At 41.7% G+C, this 21586-nt stretch overlaps 1 protein-coding gene across 1 annotated transcript in view; it reads right to left on the bottom strand.

Annotated features, from left to right (window-relative positions):
- Positions 1-21586, bottom strand: part of UXS1 (UDP-glucuronate decarboxylase 1) — a 49633-nt gene that overhangs the window by 5505 nt on the left and 22542 nt on the right. Inside the window, exons 6-11 of the mRNA XM_060233779.1 lie at positions 19131-19311; positions 16448-16552; positions 15584-15643; positions 14469-14590; positions 12279-12398; positions 9372-9415 (exon numbers count right to left, since the gene is read on the bottom strand). Coding sequence (XP_060089762.1) covers positions 9372-9415; positions 12279-12398; positions 14469-14590; positions 15584-15643; positions 16448-16552; positions 19131-19311 — 632 coding nt within the window. The remainder of the gene's footprint in view (positions 1-9371; positions 9416-12278; positions 12399-14468; positions 14591-15583; positions 15644-16447; positions 16553-19130; positions 19312-21586) is intronic.

Here is a 21586-nt window from a genome sequence, read left to right as displayed (position 1 = left end):
AAAAGTTATGAAGTTACAGAAGATGTTTGGAAGTTTCCTCTGCTTTGGAGGCACATCTTGTGTGCTTGGACTTGAAGAAAATATTTATAAAATAGTCCATCAGTTGTTATTTGATATTCTATTACAGTCAATTTATTAATGCTCACAGACCAACTGGTCATAAGCAGGGTTTTTTTCTGGAAAAAAGGTGCTGGAGCTCTCAAGAGGGAAATGAAAGAGAAGCACATGGGTGCCCCTTGTGAACGTTTAAACATTTGTTGATAATTTTGTTTCCACAAAGAGGTTCTAGAACTCCGTTCCACTGAGTTCCCCCAGAAAAAAGCCCTGTTCATAAGCAAATAAAGATACAAAATACATAATTATAAATGCAGTCTTTAATTATAGAATAGCATTATTAAATGCTATGGACAAACATTTCACCATTGCAAGAGTCGTGAGGGTCAACGACCTAGTTATAGTATCCAGCTCTGAAACTGGAGTCCATTTTTAAAATGTAAACTGTAATCCTCTTGTCTTGGGCAACAGTATATTTATTACAGTCAGTTTTTTAAAACGCCAAATAGTACCTAATTTTCAAGATTTAGACTCACAAAGCCGCTCAGAAAACAGAATCCATGAAAGCCTACTAATAATACCCCTAATGGCAAAACATTTAATCTTGCTTTAGAAAATAGGATTCAATATTTAGGCACTATTAGGAGCTTACATTAAGCAGGTAGAGTCTTTGGAACCATGAGATTTAAAAGCACACCCTTCAAGCTCTACAATAGGGGTGTGCCTTCTGCATGAGCCAAAAATATACCTGAAAAATATTCTCTTGGTATTTTTTTTTTTGGGGGGGTATATTTCAGCTTTCCAAAGGTATCCAGGGTTTTTTTTAGGAAAATAAAAAAAAATCCAAAAAATCCCCCCAAAAAATCCCAGATACATTTGGGAATTACTGGCAGATCTGAAAACAGTGCAGTTTAAACTGTGCCCAGGGCTGGCCCTACCACTAGGCAAACAAGGTGATTGCCTAGGGAGCTGGCCTTCTGGGGGAGCCAAATGGTGTTTCGGTGATGTTATCAGTGTGTGTGTGGGGGGGGTGGGGGGGGGTACCAGAAGTTAGCCTTGCCTAGGGTGCCAGAGAGTCTAGGGCTGACCCTGACAGTACTTCAGGAGAAGCCATCCCAGCCAGGGCTGCAAGCGGCAGGGAGAGACCTCCCCATGGCATGCAGATCTTGGGGCCAGCTTCTTTTGTAATGCAATTTAAACTGAGCTGCAGGAGAAACCATTTCAGCCAGGTTGGTTTAGGGCCAGCTTGTCCTGCAGTGCAGTTTAAACTGCCTGTAACATCGGTGATGCGTAACATCAAGATTGATGCTAAGATTTATCATTCTTGTTTAGGGGACTGTTGGCATTGGTATGCTACCCTTTCAGATTTCATCCACATGCGATGGCTTTGTCCAGGAGCAGTGAAATACTCGAACAAGGCAATTTTGTTAACTATAATTTAAATAGCACTATCCCCAAACTCCCCAAAATATTGCTATTAAACTATGTTCCTTTAATTTCCAGTACATTACAAATTATTTTATTAAACCTGATTATGGCAGAAAGACTGGTGTATGCAGGGCACCAGACATCAAAGAAAATTTCACAAATCCAAGAACAGTCATATTGAATGAAATCTATTTAATGGCTACATCTATATCTCTTTTGAACAGTAAAAACTTTGAGGAAATATGGTCTAAATGGCTGCAAATAATTGTATTCAGGCAAAATCTGTTGATGTTTCATGAGTTTGTGATTGTTGTATGATTGTTTGGGGGGGGGTTGGGTGTATATACACACATCAATGTCTAAAATCAATTTCTGAACTTGGCCCAACCCCCCCCCCCCCCATCAAGTGTCAAGACCCATGCAATGCCATTGTTTGCAAACGACACACATATATTCAGAGGGTGGTCATCCTTGGAACAAACAATGAAATGGGAAAGATCAGGACCAGTTTCTGCATTTGTTATGAGGAAGCTAAGACAATTGAATGCTTGTGCCCTATCTGCAGCATTAAGTGGCAAATGGACCCATTTAATTGAAGAGCCCGTTTAAAAAAGTAAAGTCTAAATTAGTTCTCAATGCCCAGAAGTGCCAATGAAATCTTACTACTGTAAAAGTAGTTTTAGTTTTAATTAGCCAGTAGTTTTAGTTTTAATGTTGTATGAAAAATATAGCCACTTTGCAAAAAAAGGAAAGAAAGAAGAAGAACTAATGTAATTCTAAACTATGCAAAAATTTTAAAAAATCAATTAGAATTATCCCACTTTAGGAAGACCTCTTTAGAAATATCGATGTTAGCGTGTAGCAATAACAATGACAACAGCAGCACCTTAAAGATTAACAAATATACTGTTACTTTAGCTTTCACAGCTTCAAACTCATTTCAGGAGCAATTATTGGAAATAAACCTCTGTTGGCTAAACTGAAAGCTCCCTTCCCCAAATTTCTCCTTTGCAAATGTAAACTGCATATCCAAGCTAAAACACAAGGTGGCAATGATGTATTAGAAAAAGCTAAAGATGCAACTTTGGTGGGACTTTAACGATCACTACTAGGGTATTCTGGTGGGTGGCTGTGTTGGTCTGAAGTAACAGAACAAAATTCAAGTTCAGTAGCACTTTTAAGACCAACAAAGTTTTATTCAAAGTATAAGCTGTTGTATCCACGCACACTTCTTCAGATACATTGAAATGGAAGTTACTATTCCATATGTATAGATAAGGTGAGCACACACTATAATGAATATGTTTAACAGATTTTTAATGATGAAGATGTTTAACAAATCTGACAATAAGAATCACAAGACTGAAAAATCTGTAGGAGAACACTTCCAGGACATTAAGTGGGTGACCTCAAAGTAGTTGTTTTATTGCAAAGGAACTTCAAGAACACCCCGAAAAGGGAATTTGCTGTTGTAAGTTATTACAACACTCAGACCTCCCCCGGATTTAACAGGGATATTGGTTTCTTATCTCACTACATCATTCAATCCTTACATCTGTATTCTCACCAAGAAGGGCCACACATTTCTTTATTTTATTGTATTTATTTGGAATAATAGATCAGAATATTGATTGTAATGTAGTTGCAATGACTAGTAGAATGTAGTGTAATTTGGAATGGTAGACTGGAATGTATTTCTCTGATCTGGTGACAGAGGAGACCTAACATTGCACAACCAGTCACCCCACCTTAAAGAAAAGGGTGCTGTTAGTTACCTTCATGCTTGAGAGGAGACCGATGGAGCATAACAACAGGGTCTCAATTAATTTTGATATGTTTATTGGCTTCACTATGTTTTCCCCCTGGAATTAAATCGAAACAAATGGTGACCATATAAATAAAACTTGTTATTCCTGTTTGGTCCTTGCATATGTTAAATGTCTTCATTATGTTGCATGCTAATTTGCTGCTCATCCTCTGCCTATATGTATGGGCTGGTAACTTCCATTTCATTGTATCTGAGGAAGTGTGCATGTCCACAAAAGCTCATACGGTGAATAAAACCTTGTTGGTCTTAAAGGTGCCACTGGACTTAAATTTTCTTCTACTACAGTATTTAAATAGAGGTATATCAGCCTTATTCCATAAACTGTGCACTCATGAGGAAATTGCCATTTTCAAGTCTTGGGTTAGGGGTGGCAGGAATCTTGTTTTTTCAAGCACAGAGCAGTCCCCCAAAGGTCCCAAAGTAGTATTCCAGTTTCATATGCCATTCAGTTAACATGAAAACGGAGCTTTCTCAGTCTTCCTGGAATGGAGACAGAATCTCTCTCCTTCAAGGAAAGTAAATCAAATAATCTTTCCCCTCTTCTGATGAGGAGCTCAGAGGACTGCTGTTAACTACAGTCACCCAGAACACAAGTCAGAAGACGCGCTGATTGGTCACTGAGAACCTATAGCTCAAACTGGTTGAGTGGCACCAAGAGATATGACTAATTGCAGTCATCACAATTACTTCTCATATAAAACTGTGCTGGATTTAATTCTGTTTTCCAATACAAAGGATTTCAGCCTAGAGAGACAGATGCCAGACCACAGTGGCTGATGGTGGTTTCATTTGAATACCTGAAGTTTAGGTTATGTTCTGCTGGTCTTTTCCCCTTCTCTTTCCAGGGCTGCTTCCACTCAGAGATGACTCTCTGTGTAATTCTCAGTGCTACTGCAAAAGCAAAGGAATTTGCAGAAGCAATAGAGCAGGGGTGGCCAACAATAGCTCTCCAGATGTTTTTTGCTTAAAACTCCCATCAGCCCCAGCCATTGGCCATGCTGGCTGGGGCTGATGGGAGTTGTAGGCAAAAAACATCTGCAGGGCTATCGTTGGCCACCCCTGCAATAGAGCATTCACAAAGAGAGTTTATTTGCACTTTCTTTGCCTCAGCCCTCCATAGCTGCTATTCCCCCTTGCTCTAACCAGAGGGCTTTTTAAAAATGGCAATAGCTATAGAGTTATAGCACTATAACAATTTGTTGCAAAAATGGTGACGAGGCAGGAGCTCCGGTGCTAGGGCTCCTGAAAGGAAATCTGCTACAGCTCAATTGCACCCTGCATTTATAACATCAAAGGAGTGACAGAGTAATATGCTGCTGGGGGAAGGTGTGGTATGGATTTTGGAAATATTGTGGGCTCCTAATCCCCCCAAAAGACAAGAGAGGCACCGCTTACGACTCCGGCGAGCTGGGCCTGGTGCCGGTGCAAAGGATTGCTGTGACCTCGGCCTGATGTGTGAGCGGGGCCGAGCAGTGAATGGAGGACCGGGGTGCTGGAGAGCGAGGTCGGCCGTGGGGTGTGGGGCGTCGGCCGGGAGAGGACTTTGGCAGCGGCTAGACCACTGGTCGGGACATCAAGGAGTGGGGAGAATTCCTGGGCTGCGAGGAGGCGGCACTTCCATCTGCTGCAAAATAAATTGGAGAGTGCAGCGGTGGCGTTGTTGGCCATGGCTGCGGCCCTGACCCTGGCTGAAAACCCCATAGACTCCATTTATGAGCTGCACGGATGCTGTCCGGTCCCACTGCTTCTGTTGCTGGCAGGGCTGCTGGAGAGCCTGACTGCCCGGTGAGGGGGCACGGGGGGGGGTCTTTACCTTTCTCGGGTCTGCTAGGCTGCGTGGGAGGGATGACCAGCATAAAGAACGAAGCGCTGGAAGAATGAAGGAGTGGAGTCCTGCATCGCACAACCGCACTTTAAGGATATTACAGTTAACATCTGTACTTTAGAGACACAGCAGCACTTTATTTATTTTTTATCACAACATCTACCTCTAACTGTCTCCAAGCTGCTAATCTTCAAAAAACGAATTATAATTGGACTTCTTAGCTGCTAAATTGATTGTTTTTAGTCAACTAATATACATGTGATATTTAATTAATCAATTGGCTGTATGATATAATATATATTTTTCTGGTAAATTAATTACGGGTGGAAATTGCGGGAGGGTTTTTATAATTAAGTAATTATTTTTAGCTAATTGATTTAAGGTGTAATTGATGGGGGCAGGGTTTAAATTTGGTTAGCTGATTGTTAGAATTGGTAGATCGATAAATTAATTGGATTGGCAAGGGTGGAGAGGGCTGGGGGTTAGTTAATTGCGGGGTGGTGATCTGTGTTTACATTGTTTATACTGAGCTGTGTTTACATCAAGTTTAAGGCTGAGGTGGAGATCGGGGGGGGGGGGGGGGATGACTGGCCTGGGGATTCCAGTACTCCTGGGGAGGGGAAGATATGACGGTGGGAACAGACATCGAGATAAGGGAAGGAGACTGAGACATGGTGGTGCTCGGCCCCCTTCCAGTCTGTGTCCCATCCCAATGGTGGGAGGCAGTGGGGTCAGGTTAAATTACTCGCCTCCATCATTGGTGTTATGCAATGCCAGGTCCATAAATAAGACCTCAGTCCTTCATGAGTTCTTGCTCGAACAGGATGGAGACCTGGCTTGCGTGACTGAGACCTGGGTGTGAGAGGGAGAGACGGTGGCTCTCTTCCAAATGGCTCCCCCAGGATACTAAGTCTTTCACCAATCACAGACAGGGGGGAGGGGTGGCACTATTCATTCGAGAGGTTTACTCCTTTCGGGCCCTCCCGGCCCGAGATCAATGGTATTGAATGTGCCTGTTTGGCGTGGGACATTGGGGAGGGGTTGGCGATATGGCTGGTGTTCCGTCCGCCTAATGCACCAGCCAGCACCTTATCGTCCCTGATGGAGGCCGTAGCAGGCTGGGCATTGGAGCACCCAAGGCTTATGATCCAGGGTGACTTCAATGTCCATGCTGATGACGCGACCTCCGGTCGAGCGATGGACCTAGTGTCATCCATGGCGACACTGGGGCTCTCCCAATTTGTTACAACACCCACTCACCAGGCAGGGCACATGTTAGATCTGGTCTTTGTGATCGGGATTTCAGTGGATGATATTACCATGCCATGGTCGGACCACCTCGCCCTTAAGGCTTGAGTGGATGTTCCACCCCACGCCCGTTTAGGCGGCAAGCCTATTTTGGCTTGCCGGTGGAGCCTGATGGACCCTGAGCAGCTCCAAATGGCTCTACAGGATCCCTGGCCCCCTGGCGATTCTCTCGATGGCCTGGTGGAGTCGTGACATGGTCGGCTCTCCAGAGCCATTGATGAGATCGCCCCTCGGTGCCCTCTGCGCTCTTGTGTTAGGCTGGCGTCCTGGTATATCCTGGAATTACAGCAGCTGAAACGGGGACTGAGACGGCTAGAGAGGCAATGGTGGCAGGCTTGAGACAAAGCGACTAGAACATCTTATGGAGTTTATGAGATCCTATGAGATGGCAGTCAAAGCCGCAAAGATTTACTTTGTGACTGAGATTGCGTCTGCAAGTTCGTGCCCTGCACAATTATTTAGGACAATTCGGAATTTTACAATACTATTGCAAGGCAGACCAAACGCTAGGGAATTGGAGATCGGCTGTGAGGCTTTTGTGGAATTCTTTGCAGAAGATGTTGTTAGACCTATCAGCAGCGTTTGATACGGTCGACCATTGGTTACTGACCCACCTCGCCGATGCGGGGATTCAGGGGTTGCCTTTGCAATGGCTCTCCTCCTTCCTTGATGGTCGGGGACAAAGGATGGCGATTGGGGGAGGCATTCACTTAACTGTGGGGTGCCACAGGGAGCAGTCCTCTCCCCGATGTTAACATCTACATGTGTCTCCTTGCCCAGATTGCCTGGAGGTATGAGCTGAGTTGTCATCAATATGTTGATGACACCCAGCTCTATCTACTGATGGACAGCTGGCCTGGCTGTGTCCCAGAAAATCTGGACCTGGCGTTACAGGCTGTGGCAGGATGGCTCAGGCTGAGTAGGCTGAAGTTGAATCCAGTGAAGACAGAGGTCCTTTGCCTGAGTTGTGGCGGTCTGGGAGGAGAAATCCCCCTACCAGTTTTTGGCGCACAAGGTCAAGAGCTTGGGGGTGCTACTGGAGCCTTCTTTGTCAATAGAGGCCCAAATAGCAGCCACTGCCAAATCCGCGTTCTTTCATCTTAGGTTGGCGAGGCAGTTGGCTCCCTTCCTGAAGCGTGACGATCTGGCAACAGTGACCCATGCAATGGTCACCTTGAGGTTGGACTACTGTAATGCCCTCTACATGGGGCTGCCCTTGTGCCGAACCCAGAAACTACAGCTGGTGCAGAAGTGGGAGCACATACAGCCGAGGCTACGGGAGCTGCACTGGCTGCCAATTGTGTACCGGATCTGTTACAAGGTGCTGGTCATTACCTTTAAAGCCCTATATGACCAAGGACCTATCTTAGGGACCGTCTATCCCCATATGTACCCCAGAGGGTGCTGAGATCAGGTTCACAAAATCTACTGATAATCTCCAGGCCGAAGCAGGCCAAACTGAAAACTACAAGAGAAAGGGCCTTCTCAATCATGGCTCGCCACTGGTGGAATCAACTACAAGAGGAGGTCTGGGCCCTGCGGAGTCTTGCTCAGTGCAAGACTACCCTCTTTCACCTGGCCTTTTCTTAATGTGGATTCTGCTGTACCGTCGTTATAAAAACCTGTAAATGAGCAAGTTCGGAAATTTTTGAAAATGTAGCACCAAGTACGATCACATGAAATTGTTGGTTTTAATTAGAATAGTTTTAAGGGAATTTTAAGGAAATTTGTACAATTTCCTTAAAATTGTACATGTTGTAGATTGTTGTTTTATTATGTAATCTTTGTATTTTATATTATGCTGTGAGCCACCCTGAGCCTGCTTTGGCAGAGGGCGGGATATAAATTTATGTTTATTATTATTATTATTACAATGTACCAGTTTCCAGGTGTCTTTCTTTTTAGTCTCTAGCTTTTTTGGTTGCAGAATTATGAGAAAGAAATCCAGTGCAAAAAGATAAGGAACTTTTCAATTGTGAAATCTAGGAACCAATACAGTTCCAACCGACTGTGATCTACCTACATGCTCTAGTCTAGTGTTATATTACCAATTTTTAGAAGCCCTCTAGTGGGGAGTGGAGAGAAGTGACTACAGCAGGGACTCAGCTAAGGAAAACCATACCTGAAAGTATGAACCCCTATCCACAGCATCCATAGGTGCTTCTCACTATGATCTTTCCAAAAACATATCAAACCAGGTTTGGGAACACTGAACCAAAGAGGGTGGAAACCCAGGAAAAGGACAAAAGCACGATATGCAAATACTCCCCAAACAGTGTTGCAGTTAGGAAACCAAGATAAAGCAAAACATCCATGTGGAAAGAGCCCATGAACAACTCTGAAAGTTTTCCCTGGTCTGTTCTCACTCCTGTTCAGCCAGCCCAGAGGATATACATTCCTAATTAATACCATGACCAAGTTCCTTGCTGTCTCGGAACAAAATCCCTTCCAATCAAATGACGAGACACGTTAGAATCCCAGGTTCAGGGCCTTTTAAGTGGCCTAATAGAATCGAGTTGCCTCTCTGAGACTTGATCTTGTCAGCTAAGCATGCATAACAACAAGAAAAGTTTATGAATCTTGCCTTTTAAAGTGCAGCCAGTCTTAAAATTAAAATATATTATGTATGTATGGTATGGTTCAAATGACAGATGCTTCCACATGGCATAATGTGGTTTGTCCCACATGCTTTGAAAAGGCAAAGGAGGTTAAAATGAGAGCACTTTAGTTGTAAGAGAACAGGTGTTCTAAGCAACCAGGAAGAAGCAGAAAGAAGAGGATAAGACTTCAGATTTAAAAAAACCCCAGAAGTTGAAAAGTTACATGGTTGATGCCACTATGTGGCTGTTAAAACAACCTCAGCACTCCCTTTGTGCTCTTATTTTGTTATTATCCTACAAATATATCACTCAGAATAGAAGAATGTACCTGACATATTGGAATGCTCTTGTTTGAGTGCCAGGCCCATATACCTAGGGAAGAAAACAAATTAAAATCCACATTACTGATGCATGATGATCTAGAACAGACAACAAGCTGCAGGCAATTATGACCACTTGGCCTTAGCATCCAGATGGAAACACTTTCCGACTAATGCATTTGAGAAAATGGTTTTAAAGGAAAATGGAGAATCCAACCAAGGCACTTGAAAAAAAGAAATGCTTTTCAAGTGCCTCTTTTTCAGCTTATTAGCTTTAACCTACAGAAATATTCCATGTATTATAACTGGAAGAAAATTAGCTTAAGAGCACTTTAAAATATTGGCCACAACAAGTTCAGAGCAGCTAAACTGGGTTGTTTGGGTAACATCTAGATGTTGGTTTTCCTAGCTTTTAGTCTCAATGTACCACCTGCCAGAAACAAATATGTTTTAAAAACTGAGATGGAATCTTTTGAAAATAAACAAATACTTCATTTTTGGTTCTGTACAAGGCTGAAATAGGCACATGGTGTGGAGAAAGTAGAAGAGAGTGTTCCCAATGACTTTCCTGACAGTTTTACAACCTGAAGAAAATTTACACCAGCCTCTTTTCCTAGCACCTACATAACTGTAAGTTGAGAGAGTGGGAGGATCACATGCCCTAGCAATACCCTTGTCAACTTGAAGAGCTTTACTGGCATACAGTTGTTTGCCAGAAAACAAGATATTTCAATCTTCTGTGAGAGCTCTCTTAGGAGATACTCAGTGGTTTTTACTGTGGTTTAAAACAAGTGCAATACCTTGATACATCCTTGTTTAAGATTCTTCCTGAGAAGATGCTGAGTATTGTTTTCTAATACAGAGGTTCACATTTCTAATACAGAGGTTATAAACAGCTCATAAGGAAACCAACAAAGAGTGAGGATTTTAAAACTTCATAGGAATGTCTCATTTTTTCTTCTCTATTTACAGCATTTACAGATAAGACTCCTAATGAAAATGCAAGACTTTGGGTAGTATTTGATGAAATCATCTAAGAAAATGGTTTGCACATTATCTCTCTTTGACTAGAGAGATGATCTCCAGGTGTGAACCACTTTCACATCACTTAACATCAGCTCCAGAGTACAGGCCATTCGCATAATTGATAACCATCTCTGGACCTGGCCGTATTGGCAAATTACCAGCCAGTGTCAAACTTGCCTTTTTGGGGCAAGATTATTGAGAGGGCGGTCACGGTGCAGTTACAGAGCTTTCTGAATGATGCTTCCGTACTGAACCCTTTTCAATCTGGGTTCCGCCCGGGCCACGGAATGGAGACGGTTCTAGTCACTCTCATGGATGACCTCCAGAGGCATCTGGATAGAGGTGGCTCGGCAGTACTGATGCTTCTAGATCTATCGGCCGCATTTGACACGGTCGATCATCAGTTGACCTGCCGCCTTGCCGACGCTGGGATACAGGGGTTGGCCTTACAGTGGCTCTCCTCTTTCCTTCAGGGTCGGGGACAAAGGGTGGCGATAGGGGAGGAACTGTCCCGTCGGCACCCATTTGTGTGCGGTGTGCCACAAGGGGCAGTTCTATCCCCGATGTTGTTCAACATCTACATGCACCCCCTTGTCCAGATCGCCCAGAGGTTTGGGCTGGGATGTCATCAATATGCAGATGACACCCAGTTTTATTTACTGATGGGTGGTCAGTCGAACTCCGTGGAAGATCTGACCATGACACTTCAAGCTGTGGCAGGGTGGCTCAGGCTGAGTCGACTGAAGTTGAATCCGACGAAGACGGAGGTCCTGAACCTAAGTCATGGCAGTCTGAGAACCGAGGTCTTACTACCGACCTTGGACGGGGCATCACTTACACTGGTGCCCAAGGTCAAAAGCTTAGGGGTGCTCCTGGATCCCTCTTTAAATATGGAGGCCCAGGTGGCAGCAACTGCCAGATCAGCCTTCTATCATCTACAGCTGATAAGGTAGTTGGTCCCCTACCTCGAACAGTGACTTGGCAACAGTGATCCACGCCATGGTCACCTAAAGATTGGATTACTGCAATGCCCTCTACATGGGGCTTGTCTTGAACCTGGAAGCTTTAATTGGTGCAGAACGCAGCAGCCAGGTTGTTAATGGGCCTTCCTATATGGGAACACATTCAACCTGTGCTGAAAGCGCTGCACTGGTTGCCTATTGTATGCTGGGTTCAAGGTGTTGGTTCTTACCTTTAAGGCCCTATATGTCCTGCATACCTGAGGGACCGCCTTTACCCACATGTTCCCCAGAGCGCACTTCGGTCTGGATCACAAAATCTTACAATCCCCGGCCCTAAGGAGGCCAGGCTCATGTCGACTAGATCCAGAGCCTTCTCTGTAGTGGCCCCACGCTGGTGGAATGAGTTGCCGGAAGAGGTCACGACCCTGCGAGAGCTCATACAGTTCTGCAGGGCCTGTAAGATGGCACTCTTCCACCAGGCATTTGTGAACTAGGCTGCTGGCCACTACAGTTTAAAGCAACATATGAACCACCACCAACAATCTGTTGTATAGCAGCTGCAGAGAGGATAACTTAAGATCTGCTATACAGAGAACTATAACATTGGAAATGTAAGATCATGGCACTGAAACATTTTTATGTATTTTATGTTTATTTTTACTCTATGTTTTATGGTTTCAATGTTGTACTACCATGTTGAATCACGCATATGCATGTCTGTGTGAGCCGCCCTGAGCCTGCCTCGGCGGGGAGGGCAGGATATAAGTGGAATAAAATAAATAAATAAATAAATAATCAACAATGTAATCCTAAACAGAGCAAAAGTGGCTGGCTCTCAATGATAGATTTGGCTTAAGAAAGCTGTTCATTTAGGCCTCCTCCACATATCCAGTGAATGTTCCCAAGGAAGAGGTGGTGAATACATACTGTTAAAGGCTCTCCCTGAAGTGCCTGCAGGATAAAGTTACTGACAACTCGGCCATCATTCATGTGCATTCGTGGACCAAAAGTATTGAATATTCTTGCAACTCTTACTTCTACACCTTCCTGAAACAATAAGATAGCCAACATAGGTATTTTTTAAATCACTGCTAACTGAAGAAATGCATCCCACAAGCAGCCAGGCTCTAAAAGGAGACATCTAACAGAAAAGTCCCACCTAAGTGCATTTTGTTTAGTCTCAAGGCAAAAAACCCCCTTGTATTTGCTGGCCAAAGTCAATCACCTTCTTACCTATCCTTATCTCTAAAGAGCTCATAGTGGTTTATGATCCTATCCATCCCACCCTGTGAAGTTAGTCTGAAACATATCAGCTGGCCCAGGGCTTTCCCTTTAAAATCACCACAAACAAAAATGGCCAGTCCAAATCAGATTTCCTATATTGTAAGTCATATGATTTTTTTGAAGAATTGTGCATTTGCTAATTTGTTACAAAAGCCAATTTGGATCACGTTCATTCCATATTGCTACATCCCAACTGGAAGGCAATTCAAAAGGATAAAACTTTGCCATGTCCCTGAGAGTGTGATACTTAAGTGGGTCCCAGAGATCTGCATTTCTGGCTGCTTTTTAAAAGGGCCTGCTGCTTATGCAGAAAGGGTGCATGCTGAAAATCAGAGCAGGATAATGAGGTGAGATCATTCCATAGCTTTGACCCTTGACTTGTTCATCATTATGTAACCAGGCACTTAGCTTGTTTTTCCTGTGTCCAGCTATTTTGGGTAGGCACGTGATGTCAGAATCATGTGAAAGAAAGGAGGGAACGGCGAGGAGGAGGAAGAGGAAATTAGATTTATACCGTGCCCTTCACTCAGAGTCTCAAAGCAGCTTACAATCTCCTTTCCTTCCTCTCCCCACAACAGACACCCTATGAGGTAGGTGGGGCTTAGAGAGCTCTTTTGAGAACTTGAGAGAGCAGCTCTTTCAAGAACTGTGACTGACCCAAGATCACTCAGCAGGTGTATGTGGAGGAGTGGGGAATCAAACCCAGTTCTCCCAAATTAGAGTCTGTGCACTTAACCACTACACCAAAGTGATCTTTACCCTGATGATGTTATAACTCTGGTCCCTCTTTCCTGCTATGATTCTGACAGTACAAGACTTTTTGTCATGTACTTGCAGCTTAGTGTGACTTCTTCTTAGTGGGTCCCATGTCTGGAAATGGTGAAAAACACTGCCATAGAGGTCTGAACAGGAAACACACTGGCAATCTAAAGCTAACTGTGAGATGCTCCATGACTTTGAAACAGCAAATACAATATCAAGTCTTTTAGAATGTATCAGATCACAGACTAGATCCTATGGCTCCCTCCTACACCCCCCCACAATACCCCCCCCCCCATGGAAGGGAAACTAATTTCATGCATTTTAAATGTTTTTTAGTTTGGGAGATTCTTGTCACATTCTCAGGGTGCAGGCAGGCAGGAGTCCAAAGCCAGTCCAAGGTCAAAGTCCAGGAAGTCAAGCAGGAGCCAAGTCACCAATGCAGAATCACAAACCGGAATCAGAAGTCAATGTCCAAAAGTCAAAAGGTCAGGGTGCCAAGGAAATCAAGCAGGTCAGGATCAGGGATCAGGAAGGAGCGTGGATGCAAGCCAGAGAATAGACTTGTTGCTTCCACAAGGTTACCAGATCCTGGGTGGGAGTTATATAGGAGCCTCAATCAGCCTGATCCCTGGGCGGCAATGACTCTGTTAGAACTCAGGGCTGAGAGATCTGAAGCATCGGCGTGCCTCATGTCTTCGCTCTGAAAGTTCTTTCCAGAGCCTGCTTCGAACTCTTGAGATGGGGGGGGAGGAGGAGAGCTTGGAGGAAACTGATCATCAACAGCTGACACTGGTGCCTGAAGAGTGATTGATGGGCCAGCTGCTGTTTGTTCAACTGAGGAACTGGCTGGCAACTCTTCCAGGTCTGTTAACCCTTCCAGCTCCCACTCATTAGGGCTCATGACAATTCTAATATAACTTTGGGATATTTATGAAAAATTTGTCAGTATATATGACCGCCTCCACCTAGACATCTGCTGACATATTTTTGCTTCTAAATTAAAACAGAAACTTTGAAAACAACAATAATTTGGTTATAATCTGTATTTTTTAACACAAACATTTCAGATACCTGCTTCATATATGCATAGCACATTGTTTCAGCAACTCTCTTTCCTTCATCATAACAAGCTCTAGGTCCTATGGGATTCACATGACCCCAGTAATCTTCATTCTGTGGGTGAACTTCAGGATCTTAAGGAGAGATGAAGATGTTATGAGTTTTGTCCCTTAGCCAGTTCACAAAGAAAGTATGCTAACTCTGTAGAGCAGCTGAGAGTACATTTGAGATGAGCACCATCCCAATTTGCTTTTTGCTTAGAAAGTGGCAATCCTATCCAACATTTCCCTTCTACCATTTCCATTGTTCTTGAAGTATCCCAGACAATCAAGAATCACATACATGATCACACTAAAGAACCACATTCTATTATGTGTCAATAATGGCAAATGACAACAATTTAGAGAAAGCGCAATGCTTCCTATATTGGTCATATGACTCAGTCATAGGTACACACATACTGTTGCAGAGAAAGGCACATATTTAATGGGTGACCACCAATTTATCAAATTAAGTTTTAATAAAATAAACATTGCCTTTTGTTCATTCTTAGTTTTGGCAGGAAGGTTTATTATTCTGCCTTACTTAATGTAAGAGAGAGAGAGACAAAGACAGGCACAGAGAGAGAGGAGGGAGAGAGAGATACACACAAACACACACACACAGCTACTGTAACTTCATCTTCTGTAACTATGAAAAGCAGATGGAAAACTTCTTTATCCCAGGGTATAACTAGAGAGCCTAAGTTAATTTCAATGAAAGTTATTCTGAGCTGATTCCCAATTTTCATTGTATGAAAGACAGACTGATGCATATATCTTTCAAATTGCTTTACCATGGATTAATGGACAAAGGATGAGCTTAAATATCACAAGTGAAAACAGGTCAACAGCTTTTTATAAAGTGTATATGTGTGTTGAATGGCTTTATGAAGGGATGACAGCAAAATTCACAGAGAACAAGTGACTGAATTGATTGAAAAAGAACACAGCAAAATGCTGCTGATACAAACATAAGAGAGATGTTAAAAGTATATCAGACTGTAGGGCTTCACCCTGCAGCAAAGACTGACTTCCACCCAAATCAGCTGCTGTTACTATGCCAAGACAAGCCCACTTCTTACCTACCTCCATACACTTCTGAGGTGGATGCGAGAAGAAGCCTTGCTCCAACCCTCTTTGCTAACCCTTACAACAGAAAAACAAACAAATGAAAATGTGGTTACTCTCTTTCCTTTTAAAACAGCTTAGGGCAAATAAATAGCACAACAAAAAGTCAAAGACTGCTTTGGTGAGGAGACAATGGTAGGAGGTCTCCCTTTGGAACATGTTCACTAGTCTTCTGTTTCTGAAGCGAAACTAGCCTTTTGAGCTTGGAAATTCTGTCGCACAGCTATCCACTACCCCATGTAATGAAAATGGTACTAGCCAACAATACAATCTCATTAAATTTCTGAGCTTCAACCTGCCTTCTGCCCAACAGATTTTAGAACCTCTTATGGTCAAGGCCCTACAAGGTTGTAACAATCCCAATAGGTAAAGACAGGAGATTATCTTGACAGCTATTGGGATTCAGACTTCTGGATGGAATGAAAATAGCTTATTTACAGGGTATAGAAGAAGGCATGTACAAATAGATTTTCCTCTTTCCCATCATGCCAAAATTGATCCATTGGTAATACCATGATAGTCACTATGATTATCACAATTTAAGTTAAAGTATGCTGCACTCTGCAGGCAAGTTTGACAGTTATTAAAAAGATGTATGGATCATCAACATAAAATCATAATAAAAATCAACCAATTAACAATGGACAAATACTACATGAGTAGAAAAATTACCAATTATTACAGAAGTAGAATATTTATAGTCTGATATGCTACTGAACACATTTGAAATTGGAATGCTGGATTTCATTTAAATAAAATCACACCAAAAGCTTAATATGATTTTAGAACTGAACAAAGGAGTCAATTTAGATTTAAACTCACCTAACATGTTCAATGTCCCAATGGTATTGGTTTTTAAAGTCTTGATAGGATTATACATGTAATTTGGTGGAGAAGCTGGAGATGCTAGATGATAAATCTGGTCCACTATAAAACAAAGAAGTTTAAAAAATATATATTTTATCAGATCAGAAAGTTAGGGGGAAACAGCAATATGATTCCTCGACCTTGACATAATTCTGTGTGGAAATATATATGTGACCAAAATGTATACATTTTGTATACATGCATGTATTTTGTTCTGCATTTTGCCACTGCAAGATTGCATGGAATATATAGTACAATTTGAACATCCTAGGAGAAACTGAATTAGAAAATGTGGGTAATTTCAATACTCCTTCCAAACAGTCATGGACTACTTCAAATGTGCATGTATTATTGCTAGATTTTTCAACCCCTGATTTGCTGCTTGAATCTGTAAAGTCAATTTATAGAAATCCACAGCAACTTGATGGTATCTTGATGCAGTCATCAGGTGATAACCCAGTCAAACCTCTGCTCTTCATATCAACAGAAAGAAGTGTGGGATGGATACAACAACAGGAGGAAAATTCATGGGCAAACCCAACAGTAGTCAATTTTCTGCCAAACTCAGTAAGCAGATGCTACAACAAGTAGGCAATAGTTTACTATGACAGTAGATGCTAGACAGATGAATATAAAAAAGTAACACAGCCTAAAAATTCAGTCTGTTTCACTCTTAGCGGTTAAGAGAGGTATGAAAAACTTTTGTAATATGCAAATTATAAAAAAAGGAAATCAGCTTAGTTTTCCACATCTTATTGTAACCAGCAGAAAATTTAAATTGAAACAATCACTCAAATTCTCCATTCAATTGACTAAATTACACTGATCAAATAAAAACATATTAGAAACAGAGAAACAAACTTTCCCCTATTTATCTGTTCCATGCGGTTTGTTTGAAATAAACTGGATAAATATTTTAGGTACACAAACTGACTTTTAAACCACTATTATAGGAAACTGTTTGTCTATAGTTGGCATGTAAATTTGAAGGGGGCACTTTTACAGAAAACTGTGAATTTCTGTCTTCTTCTGTATTTTCCCCTTGTCACTGACATATACCAGACACTTTGAACTGGGCAATGTCTTTTTGTTCAGTCACACTGGGATTGCCTTTCATATACACAACAAAAAAAAGCTATATACATTCATACCCAGCCAAGGCTGGAACCTGGCATTAAAAACAGGCTGCTGATTTAATAGTGTCCCACTGGTATTATTTAACCAAAAGCCACTGATTGTATAAATGAAGTGCTGCAGGCTATTAGCAAATTCCAACTGTGCAGCTACACCTCTATGATCCAAAAGCAAAAGTGGTCAAACAATCCAATTACACTGGAGTTGGAAGCAGGGGGTGAATTTTATTAATTCCAGTTTATAACAGTTTCAGTGACAAGGGAAAAGCATGTTTTCTTAGGAATGTGACAATCTCTGTTACATCAGTTACATTTACTATGTTCCATGGTCTTATGATTATAGAACTAAAGGCAATGGTTACTCAAACAGCTTCATTTTTTCAAATGCGCTGAAAGCTTGTCAAAACCTTGACTTCACACTAAAAACTTACTTGAAGATTCTATAGTATTTGGAGAGAACATACAATACGGAAGCAAGACCACAGTGACACACAGATATAAAGTCTATAGGTAATACATGCATATTCATTTAAATGCAAAGAACAAGACTGAACACATAAAACCACTACACATTGAAGTAATCATACATGAATGGCTGGCATTAGCTTTAACAGAGTCAGGTGTAAGTAAACCACACCTAGAAGGAAGACTGGATGCAATCCAACTGTCCCATCCTATACATATTTTACCCACAACCCCAAATATGTGGACATATTTCTGAGATGATTTGATACAAAGAAAAAGGACAACAGATTCTACCCTTCACTTCTTGCCCATGTAGTTATTTGCTTTTCCTAGATGGCTTCTAGGAGTGCACCAAATATGATCACTGTGGAGGGAACCAACACGAGGTACTGATGTTCTGAAGAGCCACACAACTGGATGAATGGAGATTCCATGCACAGCTTTAGAATGGTCCCAACTGATCTCTTCTAAAATTATGGTCATTCTGAATTGGATAGCTTCCCCAGCGCAACTAGGCCTAAAAGATTTCTCAGCTTCCTGCCACATTCCTTCCTTGCTTCCACCAACTGAGAGTACTAAAAGGTAAAGGTAGTCCCCCATGCAAGCACCAGTCATTTCCAACTCTGGGGTGATGTCACATCGCAATATTTTTACAGCAGATTTTTTACAAGGTGGTTTGCCATTGCCTTCCCCAGTCATCTACACTTTCCCCCCAGCAAGCTGGGTACTCAATTTTACTGACCTCAGAAGGATGGAAGGCTGAGTCAACCTTGAGCCAGCTACCTGAATCCAGCTTCCACCAGGATCGAACTAAGGTTGTGAGCAGAGAGCTCCGACTGCAGTACTGCAGCTTTACCACTCTGCACCACGGGGCTCCTTACTGAGAGTACTACAGCTGTACAATTCCCACAATGGCATTGACAGCATACCTCCAATTTCATGACAGAAGTTTTGCGAGCCCCACAGAGGTATCAGAACGAGAGAATATGCAACAGAATTCATGCAGAGTCAGTGTAGCTTGTGGGTGACGAGCTACTCACCTTCGATGTAGAGGGGCTCTACAACATCATGATTAATCAGCTCAAAGTTCTCATGACCAATCCAGTGTTCCACGTTTCTTTTCCTGCCCGTAAAGAAGTTGTCCACAACTGTAACTTCATGGCCATCCATCATTAGTTTGTCAGTAAGATGAGAACCCACAAACCCTGCTCCTCCAGTTATCTGCATTAGGATAGTTGGCATATAAATTTTTCTTCTCTTTTACAGAATATAAACAAAGCAGACAAAGTCTACAAACATCACATGAATTAAACGCAGCTGTTAGAATGTAGCTTATAACTAGACAAATGGGAAAGGGGAAGAAGAGGCAAAAGAATGCCAAGGCTGCTTTTGTTTCTTCACTTCTGTTCACTTCATATAACCACAGGCTTTCTAAATTCAGAACTGTTAACTTTGAAATAAGCACAAAAAAAAAATCAGAAGAATGTTTTGGTTTCTTCTGCAAACTATTACCCCACTCCTTAAATAATACATTTTGTTTTCTTTCACTAGAAATAACAGAAACTGAGAACAACTAGGGACATCAGAAGGTTTCCAGAGTCCAAAATGTTTATATTTTATGTAAAGTATGGAATTTTGCAACCCTTCCTCAGCTGAAGGACAGATTGTAACAGTTTTCAGAATGCCTGCTGGCGACCAACACAGATTAATAATGAAGTGCATGAGAATCTGCTGTCCGGACTCTGGATGGATTCTACAGGCACACAGGTCAAATTCCAGGTATGGAACTGCATGCTTGACTTCTGCCACAAGTAAGAAAAAAAGTCTTTGTACACAGAAAGCTTTCATATCAAGGAAAGAGTTCATCTCCCGGGACATGACAAGCTTTCTATGGACCCCTAGTCTGAAGATGTATAGCCCAGGATAAACGCAGAAAGTCCCAGATTCAATTCTAGCCATTTCTAGCAAAAGTAATAGGTGTAACACCTTCCTCTAGTTGAGATCCCAGAGAGCTACTACCAGACTATAGACCTGACCAAGTGAAATAGTTTGACCTGACATGAAATAACTTCATCTATTGGCTGTACAAAGGACTTTTTTTGAGCAGGAACACCATTCCAGCTGGCTTAGATGGTGTGGCCTAATATGCAAATGAGTTCCTGGCTCTACCACGTGCTACTTTTGTACATCTGTTTTTGCTCCGTGAAAAGCTTCAATGTAATATAGTTTAAGGATAAAACTATCACCTCTTGGTATGTGCAACAAACTTTTTTATTTCTCTGACCTCCAGTATGATAATGAAAAAAAGGTAAAATGAATTATCCTTCCCATGTATCTCGTCTCTAGCAAGTTTTCAACAGCTCTGTAACCAGATATTAAATCCAAATTGTAGGTCTCTCCACTGGTAACAGAGGCAGACATAAGGCTCTATAGTTGGAGTCATTTAGAAGGTCTTGTTTCACACAGCATTCCAGAGGGCATAGAAAACAACTGAGCACTATTGAACCACAGAAGCAAACAAATGGGCTTCAGTCTGATGTGGCAACTTCTTCAATTATATAACAGCCAAACTCCATACTCAGCTAAGGAAACCAAAATAGCAACCATGGACTTAGAAAGTGCTTACAGATACTCAGAATAATTAGCAATAGATTTTCTTGCAGAAAAAAGTTTTCGTCTAGTGGTACCTTTAAGACCAACAAAGTTTTATTCAAGGTATAAACTTTCATGTGCACATAACCTACTTCAGATACGTTACTTGCAATTACTGAAAATATTAAACCTCCCTAAAAATGTACTACCTTCTCCAATTATTTGTCCATTTTCCTGTTAAGAACAGGAAAATATATTAGATTATGAAAGGAATTATATGCCTGTCTTTAACAAGTTAAATGATTTTAGCCTGACTTTCCTCTTTTATCATTTAATACAAATGTTTGACAAAGCAGTCAATAAGAAATGGTACTATAAACACAGATATTTAATATGCAAACACAATAATTCATTTTTAAATACTGTCATTGATGTTAACAAAATTTAGTACTGTATTCTTCTTAGATAGCATCCATGCACATTCAGAAATAAGAACTACTGTATTACAGCCACTAGTGAAATAGTATTTCTATTCATTCAAAGTTCGCATTAAAGATGTACCTAATGTAGTTTTTCACATTTATAGCTATAATCTTTCTGCAAAATTCAATTCTACACAGCAATAAAGCTACAGACAGATATACAGCTTGCAAGGATGGAACTTCAAACCTTCATGGTAGCTGAATCTAAACTCTTTCCCTTATTCCTATGAACTGTTTTAGTACTTGAGATATTCAGATGGTGGAATGTGACCAAAGTATCTGCAGAAGATCAAGCACAATCCAAAATCTGTCACCTATGTAACTCTGATTTTTGGAATTTAGACTAAATAATGACTTCTGGTTTTCATGGCTGTTGTAGGTTTGCTAGTGACAGTTTATTACATTAGGTTTTAAACAACACT

This window comes from Heteronotia binoei, chromosome 3 (genome assembly GCF_032191835.1).
Source record: "Heteronotia binoei isolate CCM8104 ecotype False Entrance Well chromosome 3, APGP_CSIRO_Hbin_v1, whole genome shotgun sequence".
NCBI classification, from domain to species: Eukaryota; Metazoa; Chordata; class Lepidosauria; order Squamata; family Gekkonidae; genus Heteronotia; species Heteronotia binoei.
This window is presented reverse-complemented; position numbering and strand designations above follow the sequence as displayed.